General features: G+C 43.8%; 1 protein-coding gene across 1 annotated transcript; it reads left to right on the top strand.

Annotated features, from left to right (window-relative positions):
- Positions 1–4: 4 nt before the first annotated feature.
- Positions 5–10267, top strand: LOC121541636 (succinyl-CoA:3-ketoacid coenzyme A transferase 1, mitochondrial). The gene is made up of 18 exons (XM_041850796.2): positions 5–162; positions 995–1206; positions 1798–1906; positions 2144–2234; positions 2377–2512; positions 2695–2844; positions 3034–3140; positions 3382–3442; positions 3568–3675; positions 3771–3885; positions 8450–8544; positions 8683–8731; positions 8887–8959; positions 9072–9147; positions 9247–9336; positions 9467–9547; positions 9646–9747; positions 9894–10267. Exons 2-18 carry the CDS (start codon positions 1108–1110, stop codon positions 9927–9929), a joined length of 1578 nt encoding a protein of 525 aa, XP_041706730.1. The 5' UTR covers positions 5–162; positions 995–1107; the 3' UTR covers positions 9930–10267.
- Positions 10268–20936: the final 10669 nt, after the last annotated feature.

Below are 20936 nucleotides of genomic sequence, written 5' to 3'. Positions count from 1 at the left end.
AGACACACGTGGCGGCTATGGGACAAGTGAGGCCCATACATTGATTTAGGACCCCATTCCCGTTTCTTCTTTCCTCTCAGTATGGATTGAAGAGTTCAATGAAGTGGAATACTCGCTTTCACCTATTCAACTTTATCATATTACAAGGCTACAAGGGAGGGGGTGAGTGCATATTTAAAGTATTTGAACCCCCAGTCTCACCTACTAGAGTGGGCATAGCCTGCACACTGAAGTGCACTCACAGCTGCAAGACAAACATTTAGCAGGCCTAATTTTGGACATTTATTTAGTTGGACAGTGTATACCATGTGTATCCTGTACATACAACTAGTAAAACTTGAAAGTATTCCATGTTTTCTATGTTGGTTGGTTGAGGGATTATGTTATGGAAAGTAGCATATGCTTTTGACTTTTTTCCCTTAACCAAACAAATCATAGCAGCTGTGGTAAATCTTTGTCTAGATTACTCAAATTACAGTAGATGGAATACATTCTCCTCTCATGCCACTCAGCCCTGGGAGAGGTTATATTATCTAAAGAGATAGGGTCTGGAGATGTATTCCTTCACAGAGCTTCCCCAGTGTTCAGAGTCATTATCTCGCTGGCTCTAGAGAGAGTGTTTGGCATGTGAGCCCCTGACTCAACTCAACATGTCAACACCATCTCTGAAGTCTGTCAAGTGAGACTCCCTACCCTCCATGCACATGCTCTCATAAATAGACAATCTCTCTCTAACAAAAAAACAAACATTTTATGGCCTAACAAAGTTTGGAATCGAAAGCTTGAAATACTTCTCTAGATGTGGTCTTCCATGTTGATCCTGTGATTATGCTACCTGGTCTGATGCCTTTTTAGGTTTACACTTGAATGGGGCGAAACAGGGTCAAGCCCTTTCACCAAGGTGCTTTGCAAGCCTCTCTATTTAAAACTTTAGGTTAATGTGGTACTAATAAGCAGCATCACTTTTAATTGGTCAATTCCTCTGTCACTCCAGGGATGCCCCCACCCCTTCTGGCCTGATTGCTGACTGGGCCTAGGGGGAATGACCTGTATTTCAAACCTCCACCACTCAGTTTTCTGAAAAAGACTGACAGACAGATTCCGAAAATGGCGTCCTTCAGAATTCTGTCAAAATCAGAGCAATTTCATAGAAATATATCTTCAGTGAGAAGACAAAAAGGAATACTGTCTGTGCAGTATGGCAAGGTATGAGCACCTTTATAATTTTACTACAACATCAACTGTATGTGTATTATATGTGTATAATAAACCTGAACATGATGTAATATGTTGTTTAATAATCCAGTATATCAAGCTAGTATTGTATTGCTCCATACACAATGCAACGATAGTGTGCTAAATTGTGACTATTGATACTGTTTAGTGGTATGGAGCTGTTCTGAACCTCTCAAGTGTTTTATTCTTGTCTCTGAAGTTCATACAGTATGTGGGAGTGCTATAATAGTGTGGATGGGTCACTCAGAGTTCAAATGGATGACAACTGTCTGAGTGGAGAGCATTAGAATAAATAAAGTAGGAAACCTACAAGCTTTTCTACAAGTTTTTATTCTAGAATTAATCCTAGTCCATGAGAGCAACCAGGCATAGGGCTACTTGAATCACTTTGAATTTTAAAAAAATGCCACAACTCCTTAACATACCTTTTTCCCTCACAAAATGGGGGCATGAAGGAGGGGATTGAACTAACTCTATTGGTTCACTGGTAAAATCCAGGTTTACTGTGATGTCCTTGTCCAAATTGTCATGTGGTTATTTCAGTGTGTTCCTCACCCCCAGGTGTATGGCTGTTACTTCTCCTCCTCCTGCCCCAGGGATGCACGTTTCTTTACCGACCCCACAGAGGCAGTGAAAGACATCCCAGATGGCTCCACTCTACTGGTGGGAGGTAGCATACTGTGCCTGCTCTCAGGCCTTTTTCATCACATAGTCATGCTTTGGTCAAATGTCAAATTCAAACGTTTTGCGTTTCTATCCTCACACATTTCTTCTGCTTCTGGGAAAACAATAAGTCATATTTGTTTAAGCGCAAATCATTAACATTCCATGTCTGCGCTTGTACATTATTTTTGGGTAATGTAAAGGATAATTCAGAGTTTAATGTATTCTTGTGAATGTTTTCCAGGGTTTGGTTTATGTGGAATACCAGAGAATCTGATTTGGAGTTTATTGAAGACTGGAGTGAAAGGTATCACAGCAGTCAGCAACAACGCTGGGTAATTAGGCTACTACAAAATTAGTGTGTGTGCGTGTGCCTTTGAGTATGGTTGTTTTTGTGCATGTGTTGTATGTATCTAAGCAAGATAGAAATGTATTTGTGTTATTCTAATGTGGATAAATCTGTGTGTGTCTATGCAGGGTGGATAATTTTGGTCTTGGTCTGCTGCTGAGGACCAAGCAGATCAAGCGGATGATTTCCTCCTACGTTGGGGAAAATGCAGAGTTTGAGAGACAGTACCTTTCAGGGGAACTGGAGGTGGAGCTAACTCCTCAGGTTAGACTCTAATGATTGTGTGTCATTCTAAAGTAATTTCTCCATCTGGTTGGTAATGAAAAGTTATTTGCCTGTCATGCTCGCTAAAATAAGTTTGTTATAACATGTTTGTATCTTGTTATAGCCTACATGTTAGATTGTGTTATGATCTTCTTATACCATGCTTGTTACATCTACTTAAGGGCACCCTGGCAGAGAGGGTACGTGCCGGCGGTGCTGGGGTCCCTGCCTTCTTCACACCCACTGGGTATGGCACACTGATCCAGAAGGGAGGCTCACCCATCAAATACAACACAGACGGCAGTGTGGCCATCGCCAGCAAGAAGAGAGAGGTATGCAAACACACACACACACAGATATTCATATTGAACCTTTATTTACCCAGGATAGTGTCACTGACATGACATATTTTTTCAAAGAACGACCTGGTCATATTAGAGAGGTAGAGGGAGGTTGAACACTATGGGGTCAATTCAGCTTTTACTCCTGACCCTGACACATGTGATGTCATTATCCCACAGGTTAGGGAGTTCAATGGCATCCACTATGTCATGGAGAGAGCCATCACAGGGGACTTTGCTCTGATCAAGGCCTGGAAAGCTGATAGAGCCGGAAACATTGTGTTCAGGTGGGGATGGCAGATTTTTCAACAACCTTCACAACAATCATCATAAGAACGTGTTATATTCAAACTCCACAAGAGGTCAGCATTTTCTAGCATTATGTTGCGCCACAGCTAGTGCTAACATTCTAAATCAATTTCAACGGACAACTGTCACTGTGAATGATTATATAGTTAATGCACAGACTCGACTGAGTATCATGAAAAGTTTATTGTATGCTGATATGCTGTCTTTGTCTTTCTACAGGAAAACAGCACGGAACTTCAACCAGCCCATGTGTAAAGCAGCTAAAGTCACCATAGTGGAGGTTAGCATGTCAATGAACCACTTTCAATTAACAGTTTCTTCAACTATCATGTGTGGCCTAAAAGTTTCCTGAACCTTACCCCAAACTTTTAAACCCTAACTCGTCTTCGGTGACTGCTGCCTTAGGTAGAAGAGATTGTAGATGTGGGGACCTTTGCTCCTGAAGATATCCATGTCCCCAGCATCTATGTGGACAGGATCGTGAAGGGGGCAGGCTATGAGAAGAGGATAGAGGTATGCCTGCCTGCCTGTTTGTCTGTCGCAGGTACTGTGTAATCAGTTGTTTTCTCTGTGTTATTGATTGGCAATAATCCCTGGTCACTGTGCAGAAGAGGACGGTCCAGAAAGGCTGTATGGAGACACCCAAACCCAAGAGCAAGGCAGACCTGCTCAGAGAGAGGATCATCAGGAGGGCAGCGCTGGAGTTCCAGGATGGGATGTATGGTATCCTTTACACAGGATCAGGGCCAGAGGGAACAGTGTGGATTGATATTGATACATGTGAGGTACAGTGCATTCAGAAAGTATTCAAACCCCTTGACTTTTTCCACATTTTGTTAGGTTACAGCCTTATTCTAAAATGGGTTAAATAATAAATGTTCCTCATCAATCTACACACAATACCTCATAAATGAAAAAGCGAGTATGACAAAGTATTAAGACCCTTTGCTATGAGACTCGAAATTGAGCTCAGGTGCATCCTGTTTTCATTGATCATCCTTGAGATGTCCACCTGTGGTAAATTCAATTGATTGGACATGAGTTGGAAATTGCACACACCTGTCTATACAGTGGCTTGCGAAAGTATTCACCCCCCTTGGCATTTTTCCTATTTTGTTGCCTTACAACCTGGAATTCAAATGGATTTTTTGGGGTGTTTATAATATTTGATTTACACAACATGCCTACCACTTTGAAGATGCAAAATATTTTGTATTGTGAAACAAACAATAAATAAGGCAAACAATAAATAAGACAGAAAACTTGAGCGTGCATAACTATTCTACCTGACCGGTCGCTCCTACCAAGTGGCGTGGCGAGAAGCTGTCTCCGCACCACGTGCTCTCACCACTGGTGTCCCCCAGGGCTCAGTTCTAGGCCCTCTCCTATTCTCGCTATACACCAAGTCACTTGGCTCTGTCATATCCTCACATGGCCTCTCCTATCATTGCTACGCAGACGACACACAACTAATCTTCTCCTTTCCCCCTTCTGATAACCAGGTGGCGAATCGCATCTCTGCATGTCTGGCAGACATATCAGTATGGATGACGGATCACCACCTCAAGCTGAACCTTGGCAAGACGGAGCTGCTCTTCCTCCCGGGGAAGGACTGCCCGTTCCATGATCTTGCCATCACGGTTGACAACTCCGTTGTGTCCTCCTCCCAGAGTGCGAAGAGCCTTGGCGTGACCCTGGACAACCCCCTTTCGTTCTCCGCTAACATCAAGGCGGTGACCCGATCCTGTAGGTTCATGCTCTACAACATTCGGAGAGTACGACCCTGCCTTACACAGGAAGCGGCACAGGTCCTAATCCAGGCACTTGTCATCTCCCGTCTGGATTACTGCAACTCGCTGTTGGCTGGGCTCCCTGCCTGTGCCATTAAACCCCTACAACTCATCCAGAATGCCGCAGCCCGTCTGGTGTTCAACCTTCCCAAGTTCTCTCACGTCACCCCGCTCCTCCGCACACTACACTGCCTTCCAGTTGAAGCTCGCTGCTACAAGACCATGGTGCTTGCCTACGGAGCTGTGAGGGGAACGGCACCTCCGTACCTTCAGGCTCTGATCAGTCCCTACACCCAAACGAGGGCATTGCGTTCATCCACCTCTTGCCTGCTGGCTCCCCTACCTCAGCTGAAGCACAGTTCCCGCTCAGCCCAGTCGAAACTGTTCGCTGCTCTTGCACCCCAATGGTGGAACAAGCTCCCTCACGACGCCAGGACAGCGGAGTCACTCACCACCTTCCGGAGACATTTGAAACCCCACCTCTTTAAGGAACACCTGGGATAGGATAAAGTAATCTTTCTAACCCCCCCCCCCCAAATATTTTTTTGTTATAATAATAATTGTAAAGTGGTTATCCCACTGGCTATAAGGTGAATGCACCAATTTGTAAGTCGCTCTGGATAAGAGCGTCTGCTAAATGACGTAAATGTAAATGTAAATGTATTCACCCCCCCAAGTCAATACTTTGTAGAGCCACCTTTTGCAGCAATTACAGCTGCAAGTCTCTTGGGGTATGTCTCTATAAGCTTGGCACATCTAGCCACTGGGATTTTTGCACATTCTTCAAGGCAAAACTGCTCCAGCTCCTTCAAGTTGGATGGGTTCCGCTGGTGTACAGCAATCTTTAAGTCATAGTCTCAAATCTCTGGAAGACTGAAACAGGTTTCCCTCAAGAATTTCCCTGTGTTTAGCGCCATCCATCATTCCTTCAATTCTGACCAGTTCCCCAGTTCCTGCCGATGAAAAACATCCCCACAGCATGATGCTGCCACCACCATGCTTCACTGTGGGGATGGTGTTCTCGGGGTGATGAGAGGTGTTGGGTTTGCGCCAGACATAGCGTTTTCCTTGATGGCCAAAAAGCTCAATTTTAGTCTCATCTGACCAGAGTACCTTCTTCCATATGTTTGGGGAGTCTCCCACATGCCTTTTGGCGAACACCAAACGTGTTTCCTTATTTTTTTCTTTAAGCAATGTTTTTTTTATGGCCACTCTTCCGAAAAGCCCAGCTCTGTGGAGTGTACAGCTTAAAGTGGTCCTATGGACAGATAGTCCAATCTCCGCTGTGGAGCTTTGCAGTTCCTTCAGGGTTTTCTTTGGTCTCTTTGTTGCCTCTGATTAATGCCCTCCTTGCCTGGTCCGTGAGTTTTTGTGGGCGGCCCTCTCTTGGCAGGTTTTTGTCGTGCCATATTCTTTCCATTTTTTAATAATGGATTTAATGGTGCTCTGTGGGATGTTCAAAGTTTCAGATATTTTTTTATAACCCAACCCTGATCTGTACTTCTCCACAACTTTGTCCCTGACCTGTTTGGAGAGCTCCTTGGTCTTCATGGTGCCGCTTGCTTGGTGGTGCCCCTTGCTTAGTGGTGCCCCTTGCTTAGTGGTGTTGCTGACTCTGGGGCCTTTCAGAACAGGTGTATATATACTGAGATCATGTGACAGATCATGTGACACTTAAAAAAAGTCCACCTGTGTGCAATCTAACTAATTATGTCTTCTGAAGGTAATTGGTTGCACCAGATCTTATTTAGGGGCTTCATAGCAAAGGGGGTGAATACATATGAACTTACCACTTTCCCGTTATTTATGTTTTCGAATTTTTTGAAACAAGTTATTTTTTTCATTTCACTTCACCAATTTGGACTATTTTGTGTATGTCCATTACAGGAAATCCGAATAAAAATCTATTTAAATTACAGGTTGTAATGCAACAAAATAGGAAAAACGCCAAGGGGGATGAATACTTTTGCAAAGCACTGTATAAGGTCCCACAGTTGACAGTGCATGTCAGAGCAAAAACCAAGCCATGAGATGAAAGGAATTGTCCGTAGAGCTCAGAGATAGGATTGTGTCGAGGCACAGATCTGGGGAAGGGTACCAAAAAATGTCTGCAGCGTTGAAGGTTTCCAAGAACACAGTGGTATACATCATTCTTAAATGGAAGAAGTTTGGAACCACCAAGACTCTTCCTAGAGCTGGCCGCCCGGCCAAACTGAGCAATCAGGGGAGAAGGGCCTTGGTCAGTGAGGTGACCAAGAACCTGATGGTCACTCTGACTGAGCTCCAGAGTTCCTCTGTGGAGATGGGAGAACCTTCCAGAAGAACAACCATCTCTGCGGCACTCCACCAATCAGGCCTTTATGGTATAGTGGCCAGACGGAAGCCACTCCTCAGTAAAAGGCACATGACAGCCCGCTTGGAGTTTACCAAAAGGTACCTTTTATTTTTATTTATTTCACCTTTATTTAACCAGGTAAGCCAGTTGAGAACAAGTTCTCATTTACAACTGCGACCTGGCCAAGATAAAGCAAAGCAGTGCGATAAAAACAACAACACAGAGTTACATATGGGGTAAAAAAAACATAAGGTCATAAAATACAAGGACTAAAGGACTCTCATACCATGAGAAACAAGATTCTCTGTTCTAATGAAACCAAGATTGAACTCTTTGGCCTGAATGCCAAGTGTCACGTCTGGAGGAAACCATGCACCGCTCATCACCTGGCCAATACCATTCCTACGGTGAAGCATGGTGGTTGCAGCATCATTCTGTGGGGATGTTCTGCAGCGGCAGGGACTGGAGACTAGTCAGGATCGAGGAAAAGATGAACGGAGCAAAGTACAGAGAGATCCTTGATGAAAACCTGCTCCAGAACGCTCAGAACCTCAGACTGGGGTGAAGGTTCACCTTCCAACAGGACAACGACCCTAAGCACACAGCCAAGACAACACAGTAGTGGCTTCGGGACAAGTCTCTGAATGTTCTTGAGTGGCCCAGCCAGAGCTCGGACTTGAAACCGATCTAACATCTCTGGAGAAACCTGAAAATAGCTGTGCAGCGACGCTCCCCATCCAACCTGACAGAGCTTGAGAGGATCTGCAGATAAGAATGGGAGAAACTCCCCAAATACAGGTGTGCCAAGCTTATAGCGTCATACCCAAGAAGACTCTAGGCTGTAATCGCTGCCAAAGGTGCTTCAACAAAGTACTGAGTAAAGGGTCTGAATACTTATGTACATGTGGTATTTCTGTTTTTTATGTTTTAATACATTTGCAAACATTTCTAAAAACCTGTTTTTGCTTTGTCATTATGGGGATGTAGATTGATGAGGGGGGGGAAAAAACAATTGCATTTATTTTAGAATAAGGCTGTAACGTAACAAAATGTGGAAAAAGTCAAGGGGTCTGAATACTTTCCGAATGCACTGTATATACAGTATGTAGACATGGTGGATGTTATTGGTTATTAATAGGTGCCTTGACTACAGCCCCTTCAGCAAACCTTGGTATTGGGATCCCCATGCTGGCCAGCAACTTCATCAGCTCTGACATCACTGTGCACCTACAGAGTGAGAATGGACTTCTGGGCCTGGTGAGCCACATGAGCTGTTAGATATAGATTTACCAATACAAATATAAATACTGTATTCAGGAAAGTGGGTGCCTTCTCTTTGACGTAGTCCAGTGTGTGTATCTGTGTCATTGTGTTTTTTTGTCTATGATTATAAAGGGTCCTTATCCCACCGAAAGTGAGGTAGACCCAGACCTTATCAATGCAGGTGCGTACAGCATGCCCTTACGTCAACACTACACCTACAAAGTTGTAGAAAGTCTTTGGTTGGACATGCAATCCTCAAATCAAAGCTTTCTTGGAACATCTTTCCTGGCCTTTACCCTCCTACCCTCTGACCCAGTCTCTGTACGTGTTATTTAGGTAAAGAGGTTGTAACTGTGGTTCCTGGAGCCGCGTTTTTCTCCAGCGATGAATCATTTGCTATGATCAGGGGGTGAGTGCTCAAACCATCTACTGTACTCCCCGATCTTTATCTTCGCTAACCTTAGTATCACTTTTTCATTTGGAGTAGCTGAATGTAACATTAACTACCTCTCTACCTTCAGTGGCCACATTGACCTGACCATGTTGGGAGCCATGCAGGTGTCTAAGTATGGGGACCTGGCCAACTGGATGATCCCGGTATGATCATGTCTCTTTCACCCAGCTGGCCGATCGTAGGAATATGTGTGTATAATGAGTGTTTCAACATGTGTACTCTCTCTTCATTGACTTCCACAGGGAAAGATGGTGAAGGGAATGGGAGGGGCTATGGACCTAGTGGCATGTGCAGGAACCAAAGTGGTGGTGACCATGGAGCATTCTGCTAAGGTACACACTGATATTCTCCCACCAGTACTTCATACACATGGTTTTAGACCTTACTACTGTACCTAATACACTATAGTAGTGTACCCGATACTTAACCTTATATTAAACCTTATCGCCTCACAAACTTAAGGGGGACAAACACAAAATCCTGGAGAGTTGTACTCTGCCACTGACAGGGAAGCAGTGTGTGGATAGGATCATCACTGAAAAGGTGAGCTTTTTAAATAATGTTATGCTTGTCAGCGTCAATCTCCTCTTCCTGTATGCACTCAGTCACTCACGCTGTTCCCCTATCGCCCTGTCTCCCAGGCAGTTTTTGATGTTGACAAGGCCAGCGGCCTCGCTCTCATAGAGATCTGGGAGGGGCTGACTCCTGATGACATTAGAGCGTGCACTGGCTCAGACTTTGCTGTGAGTTTGACAAACATGACAAACCCATCATATCTCCACTGATGAATCATGGGATAACTACTGACTCATTAAATAAACACTGAATGTTCTGTGCTTCCATTATAATGAATTACTCAACTCTGATCGCTGTTTGTGTTTCTTTATAGGTGTCCCCAAATCTAAGACCAATGCAGCAGATCTGAACTCAGTCACTCCCAACCTTTCTGCAGTGCACAGAATCCTTCTTTTAACATTCCACATGACCATAGTGCTACAAATGCATGTACACAACACATAACTCTGGGAGAGAGGAATAAATATACCTGCGGAGGAAAGGATTGACAGTTAAGAGTCAGCCGGCTACAACGTGCCTGTGACTTACAATAGAATCAGAATCTAGGCCTACAATGCAATGACTGGTCATTCAAAGCTGTATATGGTATAATCCATGTTCGATTGTTTTCCTCTTTTAAAATGGCATAACTAACTCTAGTTGACTAAATTTGTACTTGAGTGACTCAGTAAATTATGAAACTCAAAAGCTAAAACTTTGTTTTTTCTGTTCAGGATGGGATGATAAGTTCCTGTGCCATCTGCTGCTGTATTGTGTCTGCATGATATCATACATACACTTGAGAGCAACTGGGGTAGTCAAACTCATACAATATGGCTCTCCTAACTTGGGTAAATTCAGCATTGTGACCTTTGCACTAATTGTGCGGAGCAGAGAGGCTCAACCAGGAAAAACAATTGTTACGCAACCTCCTCCCTACTTAGAAACAAAATCCCAGTGCTGTTTGAACAAAAACATTTAATTTCATGATGGTATTGCGTAACACTGCATGTACAATCACAAAATCAATGACACCACCTAAAACTAAGGACTAGGGTGGACTAAGTCAGGTTCAGGACTGTTGCTGCCACCATCGGTCAGAATGCAATGAGGAGATTGAGAATACAATTTGCCAATTTATTTCACACACAGCAAAGGCAAACAGAGGCGGGGGGAGGTGGGATTTGCTCCTGGATTCTGTTGGATTGTAAGGCCGGTAGGTAGGGTGTGATGGTCTAGGAGGGAGATAGAGAAAATACATATCAGGGGCAAATCAACATAAAAGTACATGAACAAACAAGTAGTGCCGGGTGAATAAATGGGCTTTATGGTAATATGTAATTAACTCAGGGCTGACTATCCTTTTGGGGGCTCCAAGCGAGATTTGGTTGCCCCCCGCAGCAAAACATTTGTTTTAGTGGCCCCCCTCTTAAAAGTGGGGATCATTTTTTGTTTTAAAGTTAATTTCCTGGAATTCTACAGCTTTTGCCATGGGGCAAAGAAAATAAGTAGCAATTTTATAACAAATATCATGCAATTCTACACATTACTTATGCCATTTTAATATGATATCTGAGTGAGATTGATTTTGTTAGTCAATGGAGAAAGTCAGGGCCCCTGGGCATGTGCCCTGTGTGCCCAGCCGCTGGTCAGCCATGATTACTACAAGTTTAGATCAAAATTGTTAGCTGACATGGCTAATTGAGTGACTGCCAGTGACAAGAGTAAAACTGCTGATGCACAACCAAATTTCAGAAATTGCACCAAAGGGTGGCTATTCTTCAAATAGCCACCCTTTGCCTGAAACCGGCCCTTAATAAACGTAGAAAACAAAAAACATTAACTACAACAAAAGGAGCACATGGCATACAAAGCATTCCAGGTGAAGCTGGTTGAGAGAATGCCAAGAGTGTGCAAAGCTGCCAAGGCAAAGGGTGGCTATTTGAAGAATCTAAAATCTAAAATATATTTTGAATTGTTTAACACTTTTTTTGGTTACTACATTATTCCATTTGTGTTATTTCATAGTTTTGATGTCTTCACTATTATTCTACAATGTAAAAATAGTAAAAATTAAGAAAAATCCTTGAATGAGTAGGTGTGTCCAAACTCTTGACTGGTACTGTGTGTGTGTGTGTGTTACGTTCGTTGAGTAAAGGATTGGACCAAGGTGCAGCGTGGTATGCGTACATAGTCGTTTATTATATTGAACACCGACAAAATAACAAAATCCAACAGAACGTGAAGTTCAAAAGGCTAAACATCCAACAAGCCAAACTGAAACAAGATCCCACAACTAAGGTAGGCAACATGGCTACCTAAGTATGATCCCCAATCAGAGACAACGATCGACAGCTGCCTCTGATTGGGAACCACACCCGGCCAACATAGATATAGATAACATAGATCTACACAGATATTCACACCCTGACCAAACCAACTAGAGATCTCTATGCCCCCCAAAGGTGCGGGGCCGCAGCTGACCGGTGCTGGACTAGGCACCAGTGGAGTGGACTGCTCTGGCATTGGACTGGAGCAGCTAACCGGAGCTGGACTAGGCACCGGTGGAGCGGACTGCTCTGGCACTGGAGTGGAGCAGCTAACCGGAGCTGGACTAGGCACCGGTGGAGCGGACTGCTCTGGCACCAAAACCCAAAATAAGATCTCACCTCGAGGAGTTGCAATGATCATGAGAACGGTGAGGAATCAGCCCAGAACTACATGGGAGGATCTTGTCAATGATCTCAAGGCAGCTGGGACCATAGTCACCAAGAAAACAATTGGTAACACATTACACCGTGAAGGACTGAAATCCTGCAGCGCCCGCAAGGTCCCCCTGCTCAAGAAAGCACATATACAGGGCCGTCTGAAGTTTGCCAATGAACATCTGAATGATTCAGAGGAGAACTGGGTTAAAGTGTTGTGGTCAGATGAGACCAAAATCTAGCTATTTGGCATCAACTCAACTCGCCGTGTTTGGAGGAGGAGGAATGCTGCCTATGACCCCCAAGAACACCATCCCCACCGTCAAACATGTAGGTGGAAACATTATGCTTTGTGGGTGTTTGTTTTTCCCTCACTGTATATATATATATATATATATATATATATATGCAAAAAATATATGGGGGATTGTAAATGATGCAGACAATTACATTGATGGAAGCTGATCTACCCCCTAAAAAAAATTTTTTGGGAAGAAGTGTGCAGATGGATGTATCATGTTATCAGAAGTAGGTCATCAATGACGTCTGAATCATCGTTGATCACGTGCTTTTCAAACAGTGTGTTGCAAAATCCCACTGATTTCGCGGTGGTTCCGGTGCTTTCTTCGATTCCAAGCTGCTTTCAAATATAGATAGGATTTTGGACAAAATGTTGTATTTAGTATAGTTTAAGCTTCTGTCGTAAGCATCCTAAATAATGCCATAGATTCAGTTTGAAAAAGAGTAAACTTGAAGGTAAAAAAGGGAAGCATGATGTAAGATGCAAACCTGGTATTCCTACTGATTACATGCTATTAAAGCTAACGACGTACCACTGCGCCACACAGTTCGAATTTTGAAATAAATAATGGAGAAAAATATCTGATAATCACACACTGCTATTTATTGCTGACCAGCAGATGTCACTAGTGTGCGTTGTGAACAGATAACGAAGCTCCGAGTAATAATGTCACGTCCACTCCCTGGCGCTCGACGTCACCAGTCTACTAACAACCTGTCCTGGCAACCCATCCTTATGCACACATGGCAACCTTCATTACACACACCTGCGCCTCATTAGGCACACCTGGACTTCATCACCTCCCTGATTACTTCCCCTTTATATAGCACTCCGTTGTCATCACCCACCAGGCAATATTGTGTATGTTTCCACGTTTAAACGCTTTCTTGTTTTGTATCAGGCAATGTTCTTTGTCATTAAACTCACTAACTGCACTTGATTCCTGACTCCCTGCGTCTATGTTACAAATGAACAGTTTTTCGGCACAATTTGGTGAAAGCGCCAAAGCCTTCAGAAAGCCTCGGTTTCCCATCACTAGTATACAACAGACTAGAGAAATTGGCAGAATAATATATATTTAGCAATAGCACTTACATATAACCACTCCGATAATATAACAAGGCACAATTATTTTACACACAAAATGGAAGGAAAGAGAGACTATACCATCAAAGGATTTGCTGTGGTCAGAAGTGGAGAAGGTGGCTATATGGCAAGGTGAGGCGTGAGAAAAAGGCTGAGGAGTGGTGATTTGGGAGTGACAACAGGTGTGGGAACAGGTGTAGAGGGAAGGGGTGTGTCCTGGACCAATTAGTTAATCTGCAGAGGAGTGGTCTTCAACACACCACCAATACTTTTACTATAAATGAATAATAGCCCATGCCAGCAGAGGGATCCAAGGCCCCCCAATCATTACGCATCAAGCAAATGAGGGGGAAATGGATTTCTCCAGTGTGGAAATTCCTGAACTCGAGGTGCTATTGAGTAATCTCTCTCCTGACTGGCTATATGAGCTGGGCTCACTGTGCTCGGCCAGAGGAAAACAACTGTCTGTCTCTGTCATGTGCATCATGAAGGTCGGGAGCTCACCTATACTCTCAACAGTAAACATTACTATAACTCTATCTGACTTTGTTAATGTCATTATTCCTCCTAGTTGAACTTGGATGTAACTCTGTCCTGTCTAACTTTGTTACACTTCTGTCTCCCTCACATTTGGTATGTACTGAGCAAATCAAATCAAATTGTATTTGTCACATGCGCCGAATACAACATGCTTACTTACAGTTTTAAGAAAGAATACCAAAAAAAAAAAAAAAAGGTTTTATTAAAGAGCAGCAGTAAAATAACAATAGCGAGGCTATATACAGGGGGAACCGGTTAGTCGAGGTAATTGAGGTAATATGTAGGTAGCGTTGTAGGTAGTTATTAAAGTGACTATGCATAGATAAAAACAGAGTAGCAGCAGGGGAGGGGAGGGCAATGCAAATAGTCTGGGTAGCCATTTGATTAGATGTTCAGGAGTCTTATGGCTTGGGGTTAGAAGCTGTTTAGAAGCCTCTAGACCTAGACTTGGTGCTCCGGTACCGCTTGCCGTGCGGTAGCAGAGAGAACAGTCTATGACTAGGGTGGCTGGAGTCTTTGACAATTTTTAGGGCCTTCCTCTGACACTGCCTGTTATAAAGGTCCTGGATGGAAGGAAGCTTGGCCCCAGTGATGTACTGGGCCGTACGCACTACCACTGTTGTGTCATCGGCAGACTTATTGACGGTGTTGGAGTCGTGCCTGGCCAAGCAGTTATGAGTGAACAGGGAGTACAGGAGGGGACTGAGCATGGACCCCTGAGGGGCCCACGTGTTGAGGATCAGCGTGGCGGATGTATTGTTACCTACCCTTACCACCTGGGGGCAGCCCGTCAGGAAGTCCAGGATCCAGTTGCAGAGAGAGGTGTTTAGTCCCAGGGTCCTTAGCTTAGTGATGAGCATTGAGGGCACTATGGTGTTGAATGTTGAGCTGTAGTCAATTAATAGCATTCTCACATAGGTGTTCCTTTTGTCCAGGTGTGAAAGGGCAATGTGGAGTGCAATAGATCTGTGGATCTGTTGAAGTGGTATGCAAATTTGAGTGGGTCTAGGGTTTCTGGGATAATGGTGTTGATGTGAGCCATGACCAGCCTTTCAAAGCACTTCATGGCTACATACGTGAGTGATATGGATCAGTAGTCATTTAGGCAGGTTACCTTAGTGTTCTTGGGCACAGGGACTATGGTGGTCTGCTTGAAACATGTTGGTATTAGACTCAGACAGGGAGAGTTTTGAAAATGTCAGTGAAGACACTTGCCAGTTGGTCAGTGCATGCTCAGAGTACACGTCCTGGTAATCCGTCTGGCTCTGCGGCCTTGTGAATGTTGACCTGTTTAATGGTCTTGCTCACATCGGCTATGGAGAGCATGATCACACAGTCGTCCATGCATGTTTCAGTGTTACTTGCCACGAAGCGAGCATAGAAGTAATTTAGCTCATCTGGTAGGCTTGTGTCACTGCGCAGCTCGCAGCTGTGCTTCCCTTTGTAGTCTGTAATAGTTTGCAAGCCCTGCCACATCCGACGAGCGTCAGAGCCGGTGTAGTACGATTCGATCTTAGTCCTGTATTGACGCTTTGCCTGTTTGATGGTTTGTAAAGGGCATAGCAGGATTTCTTATAAGCTTCCGGGTTAGAGTCCTGCTCCTTGAAACCCTTTAGCTCAGTTCGGATGTATTTTTTTTGTTGCCTGTAATCCATGGCTTCTGGTTGAGGTATGTACGTACAGTCACTGTGGGGACGACGTCATCGATGCACTTATTGATGAAGCCAGTGACTGATGTGGTGTACTCCTCAATGCCATCGGAAGAATCCCGGAACATATTCCAGTCTGTGCTAGCAAAACAGTCCTGTAGCTTAGCATCTGCTTCATCTGACCACTTTTTTTTATTGACCGAGTCACTGGTGCTTCCTGCTTTAGATTTTTCTTGTAAGCAGGAATCAGGAGGATTGAATTATGGTCAGATTTGCCAAATGGAGGGCGAGGAAGAGCTTTGTATGAGTCTCTGTGTGTGGAGTAAAGGTGGTCTAGAGTTTTTTTCCCCCCTCTGGTTGCACATTTAACATGCTGGTAGAAATGAGGTAAAATGGATTTAAGTTTCCCTGCATTAAAGTCCCTGGCCACTAGGAGGGCCGCCTCTGGATGAGCGTTTTCCTGTTTACTTATGGCTGTATACAGCTCATTGAGTGCGGTCTTAGTGCCAGCATCGGTTTGTGGTGTTAAATAGACAGCTACAAAGAATATTGATAAACTCTCTTGGTAGATAGTGTGGTCTACAGCTTATCATGAGATACTCTCCCTCAGGCGAGCAAAACCCTGAGACTTACTTAGATATCGTGCACCAGCTGTTGTTTACAAATATACATAGACCGCCACCCCTTGTCTTACCAGAGGCTGCTGTTCTATCCTGCCGATACGATGTATAACCCGCCAGCTGTATGTTATTAATGTTGTCGTTCAGCCACGACTCGTTGAAACATAAGATATTACAGTTTTTAATGTCCCGTTGGTAGGATATACAGGCTTATAGTTTGTCTACTTTATTATCAAGCGATTGTACATTGGCCAATAGTAACGATAGCAAAGGTAGATTAGCCACTCGTCGCCGGCTCCTTACCAGGCACCCCGATCTCCTTCCGTGATATCGCCATCTCTTTCTTCTGCTAATGACGGGGATGAGGGCCGTGTCGGGTGTCTGGAGAAAATCCCTCTCGTTCGACTCATTAAAGAAAAATTATTCATCCAGTTCAAGGTGAGTAATCGCTGTTCTGATGTCCAGAAGCTCTTTTCGGTCATAAGAGACGGTAGCAGCAACATTATGTACAAAATAAGTTACAAACAATGCAAAAAAAGAAACAAAATAGCACTGTTGGTTAAGAGTCCATAAAACGGCAGCCATCCCCTCCGGCGCGTGGACAGTAGCAGTGCGTGGGGAAAATCACTGGGGAAGCCAATCCAGAAAAAAAGCCCTATTGCAACCTATGTGTTGTGATAATTGTGTTGTTTGCTCTATAACCTGTTAGTTCATATGCCTTGCGATCGTGATATATATGCCTAAGGCTGAGACAATCAGAAGACACAGTGGCAGAATAAATTGTTTCATCACAAAACTGGAGCGCAACTGCTGTCTGGTGAACGACACAAAGCATATTGCATGTAACAAACAGCATGGTCAAGCAAGTGAATGTTTCCGACATTTTCGGACTACTAAACATTTTTTGATTATTATACATATTTTTTTATTGAATTTTAAAAAATACAATCTACCTGCCGCTCAACATTTACATCACATTGTCATATCACAGACTCCCATCCAGAGCGACCCACAGAAGCAACAAGGGTCAACACCCTGCCAAAGGGCACGTCGACAGGTCTCCCACCAAGCCAAAACAGGGACCCAAACCAGCGACCTATCGGCACCCGGCCCAAGCACCCAACCGCCAGGCCACCAACCCTCCAAGATCCCCCCCCCCGAGAGCTGCCCCTCAACCATCTGAGAAATACCTCTCCCTCAATTCCCCACCCCCAAATCCCACCTGCAAGCCACCGTCTCCCAATGCACCAACAACCAACAAGAGAAATAAAGGAAAGAAACAGAAAACAACAATGACAACAAATTTAAACAGCAAGGCCAACTGTATACGTTTGAGTGCATGTGTGGCACTAGTTACGTGTGTGCACATGTGTGCGTTTGAATGCGAGCGTGTGTATATGCATGTGTACACGCATACAAGCACCTGCGCGGCATCAGCCTCAGTCAAACAGGCATTGGATGTAACAGCGTTGCCCCTCAGTGTCATTGAAACTCACTTTTTTGTTTTGTTTATTTTGTACTGAAATGAATTGTGGAGATCTCATTTATATATTTTGTGTTATGAATACCAAGTACGTCTACTTCACCGTCGGCCCATTTTATAGGTAAACTGCAGGGTAATGTAAAAGTTGTATTTAAAAAAAAAGATCCAATACATAATATGGTACACTTATCATAATTAGGTTTTAGTCCAGAAAAGTTATCTTCAATGAGACATTGCAGGGATCTAGCTTGCGGACTTAATATAAAACTTGAGTCATCGGCATACATGGACACCTTTGTTTTTAAGCCTTGGATTTCTAATGTTATTTGATCTGATTTCAATAGCTAACATTTTGATGGCCATAAAGGAATAGATATGGTGACAGCGTACACCCTTGTTTAACGCCTCTTGACAATTCAAAACTCTGAGAAGTAGCTGCTATTTACTATTTTACACCTGTGGCTGCTGTACATTACTTTTACTCATTGAATAAGGGACTCACCGAAATAGAAAGAATTCTGGCATTTACAGTGGGGAGAACAAGTATTTGATACACTGCCGATTTTGCGGGTTTTCCTACTTACAAAGCATGTAGAGGTCTGTAATTTTGTATCATAGGTACACTTCAACTGTGCGATACGGAATCTAAAACAAAAATCCAGAAAATCACATTGTATGATTTTTAAGTAATTCATTTGCATTTTATTGCATGACATAAGTATTTGATCACCTACCAACCAGTAAGAATTCCGTCTCTCACAGACCTGTTAGTTTTTCTTTAAGAAGCCCTCCTGTTCTCCACTCATTACCTGTATTAACTGCACCTGTTTGAACTCGTTACCTGTATAAAAGACACCTGTCCACACACTCAATCAAACAGACTCCAACCTCTCCACAATGGCCAAGACCAGAGAGCTGTGTAAGGACATCAGGGATAAAATTGTAGACTTGCACAAGGCTGAGATGGGCTACAGGACAATAGGCAAGCAGCTTGGTGAGAAGGCAACAATTGTTGGTGCAATTATTAGAAAATGGAAGAAGTTCAAGATGACGGTCAATCACCCTTGGTCTGGGGCTCCATGCAAGATCTCACCTCGTGGGGCATCAATGATCATGAGGAAGGTGAGGGATCAGCCCAGAACTACACGGCAGGACCTGGTCAATGACCTGAAGAGAGCTGGGACCACAGTCTCAAAGAAAACCATTAGTAACACACTACGCCGTCATGGATTAAAATCCTGCAGCGCACGCAAGTTCCCCCTGCTCAATGGAGTGCAAGAGTAGGTACTCAAAGGGTTAACACATTCAATTTGGGCATTTCAAGCCTGAGAAGGAAGTTGAGGTCTGTATCTTTTTTTAAACACTGAGGTTTGATCTAACTCACTCAAACTCTATTCCAGTTGCAATTGTGATGTTCCGTCCCTTGAGAATTATGTCACAGGTGTGCCTTGGAAAGTTGCAGCGTTCATGTGCTAGTCGGAACTAGGAAACTCTGAAATGTCTGATTCGCTAACTGGTTGAACGCGGCACATGTATAACTACAACCAGTTAGCAAGTCTGAAATTTCAGAGTTCTGGCTAGCACATGAACTTGGCAAGTGGCCCATCAGATCGGGGACAAAATGTCCCTGTCCTGTCCCGTGGGGATGATCATCTGCAGCTCCAGTCTGCAGTGGTCTTCATCCCCAGACAGTGTAAGGTGCAGAGGGTAAGAGAACCAGAGACTCAACTGCTACATGGGAATCAAGCTACCGAATTCTTAGCATCTCTACTCTAAAATGAAATGAGGATGCATCCCTTTTAATGAAATATTAATGAATTCTGTGTGTGCCAGTGCCAAAGTGTCCCACCCCTCCACCTGGCCTGAACTGCAAACTATGGGAAACAGCAGGAACTAGTCAGTGTGTGTAAACTTCCATGCCAATGAGTATTTCAACTAGTAATTTCACATTGCTTGACTTTTTCCAGGGTAATATAACTGAGTCCTCCTAAGTATATACAACCCACTGGAAATAAATAAGAGATTTTAAAGGCCACCCCTGCAGTTATGTGCCACACTCCATACAGGGAGAACAAGTCAAGTGGGCATGTGCCAAGTTGGAGCTCTGCAGTTTCTAGGGCGGAGCTTCAAGCTGGTCAAGGACAGTGATTGTGATTGGTCGGATTGGGGGTTGATTTCCTGCCAGGAGTGCTTTGACAACTCCGTCCAGCTCTGTGTCAAACTAACAGACAATGCTGCTGTTGTGACAATGTTAGGTGGAGGCTCAGTGATGCCAGGGGGAGCAGTTCAATGTGGTCAGCATTGAGGCCTGTCCTGCACTTTAAAAAAGTATTCTTAACCCATCTTTGTAGTGTTTTGTACATCGAAGAGAGGTCGTTTCTTATATTCTAATACCGTGTTCATAAAGGTAGAGCCATTTTCTACTCTACATGGTAATGGATAGACCTACATGTAACTGCTAAAATAAACGAAACACTTGAGTAAATGAGGGATACAAAGTATATTGAAAGTAGGTGCTTCCACACAGGTGTGGTTCCTGAGTTAATTAAGCAATTAAAACATCCCATCATGCTTAGGGTCATTTATACAAATGCCCAGTTGCCTATTATTTTCACTACCATGGCTAGAAGATGATACCTCAGTGACTTTGAAAGAGGGGTCTCAAAGGAGCATAAGGGGTTTAATGTGTGTGTGTGTGTGTGTTTGTGTCCCTCCGTCACCAGATCTCAACCCAATTGAACACTTATTGGAGATTCTGGAGCGGTGCCTGAGACAGCGCTGTCCACCACCATCAACAAAACACCAAATGGAATTTCTCATGGAAGAATGGTGTCGCTCCAATATAGTTCCAGACACTTCTAGAACCTATGCCAGGGCGCATTGAAGCTGTTCTGGTGGCTCGTGGTGGGTGGCCCAACACCCTATTAAGACACTTTATGTTGGTGTTTACTTTATTTTGACAGATATCTGTAGTTGCAAGTTGTTGTAAATAA

Source organism: Coregonus clupeaformis, chromosome 27 (genome assembly GCF_020615455.1).
Source record: "Coregonus clupeaformis isolate EN_2021a chromosome 27, ASM2061545v1, whole genome shotgun sequence".
Taxonomy (NCBI): Eukaryota; Metazoa; Chordata; class Actinopteri; order Salmoniformes; family Salmonidae; genus Coregonus; species Coregonus clupeaformis.
Note: the sequence above shows the minus strand (reverse complement) of the source record. Positions and strands in the feature narration are given on the sequence as shown.

What these genes read in the sequence shown, in the direction of transcription:
- LOC121541636 (XM_041850796.2), top strand. Translation starts at nt 1,108, where the DNA reads ATGGCGTCCTTCAGAATTCTGTCAAAATCAGAGCAATTTCATAGAAAT. An exon ending in TCGCCAGCAAGAAGAGAGAG is followed by an intron (nt 2,845 to 3,033) that starts GTATGCAAACAC and finishes ATTATCCCACAG; the next exon opens with GTTAGGGAGTTCAATGGCAT. An exon ending in GTTCCAGGATGGGATGTATG is followed by an intron (nt 3,886 to 8,449) that starts GTATCCTTTACA and finishes CAGCCCCTTCAG; the next exon opens with CAAACCTTGGTATTGGGATC.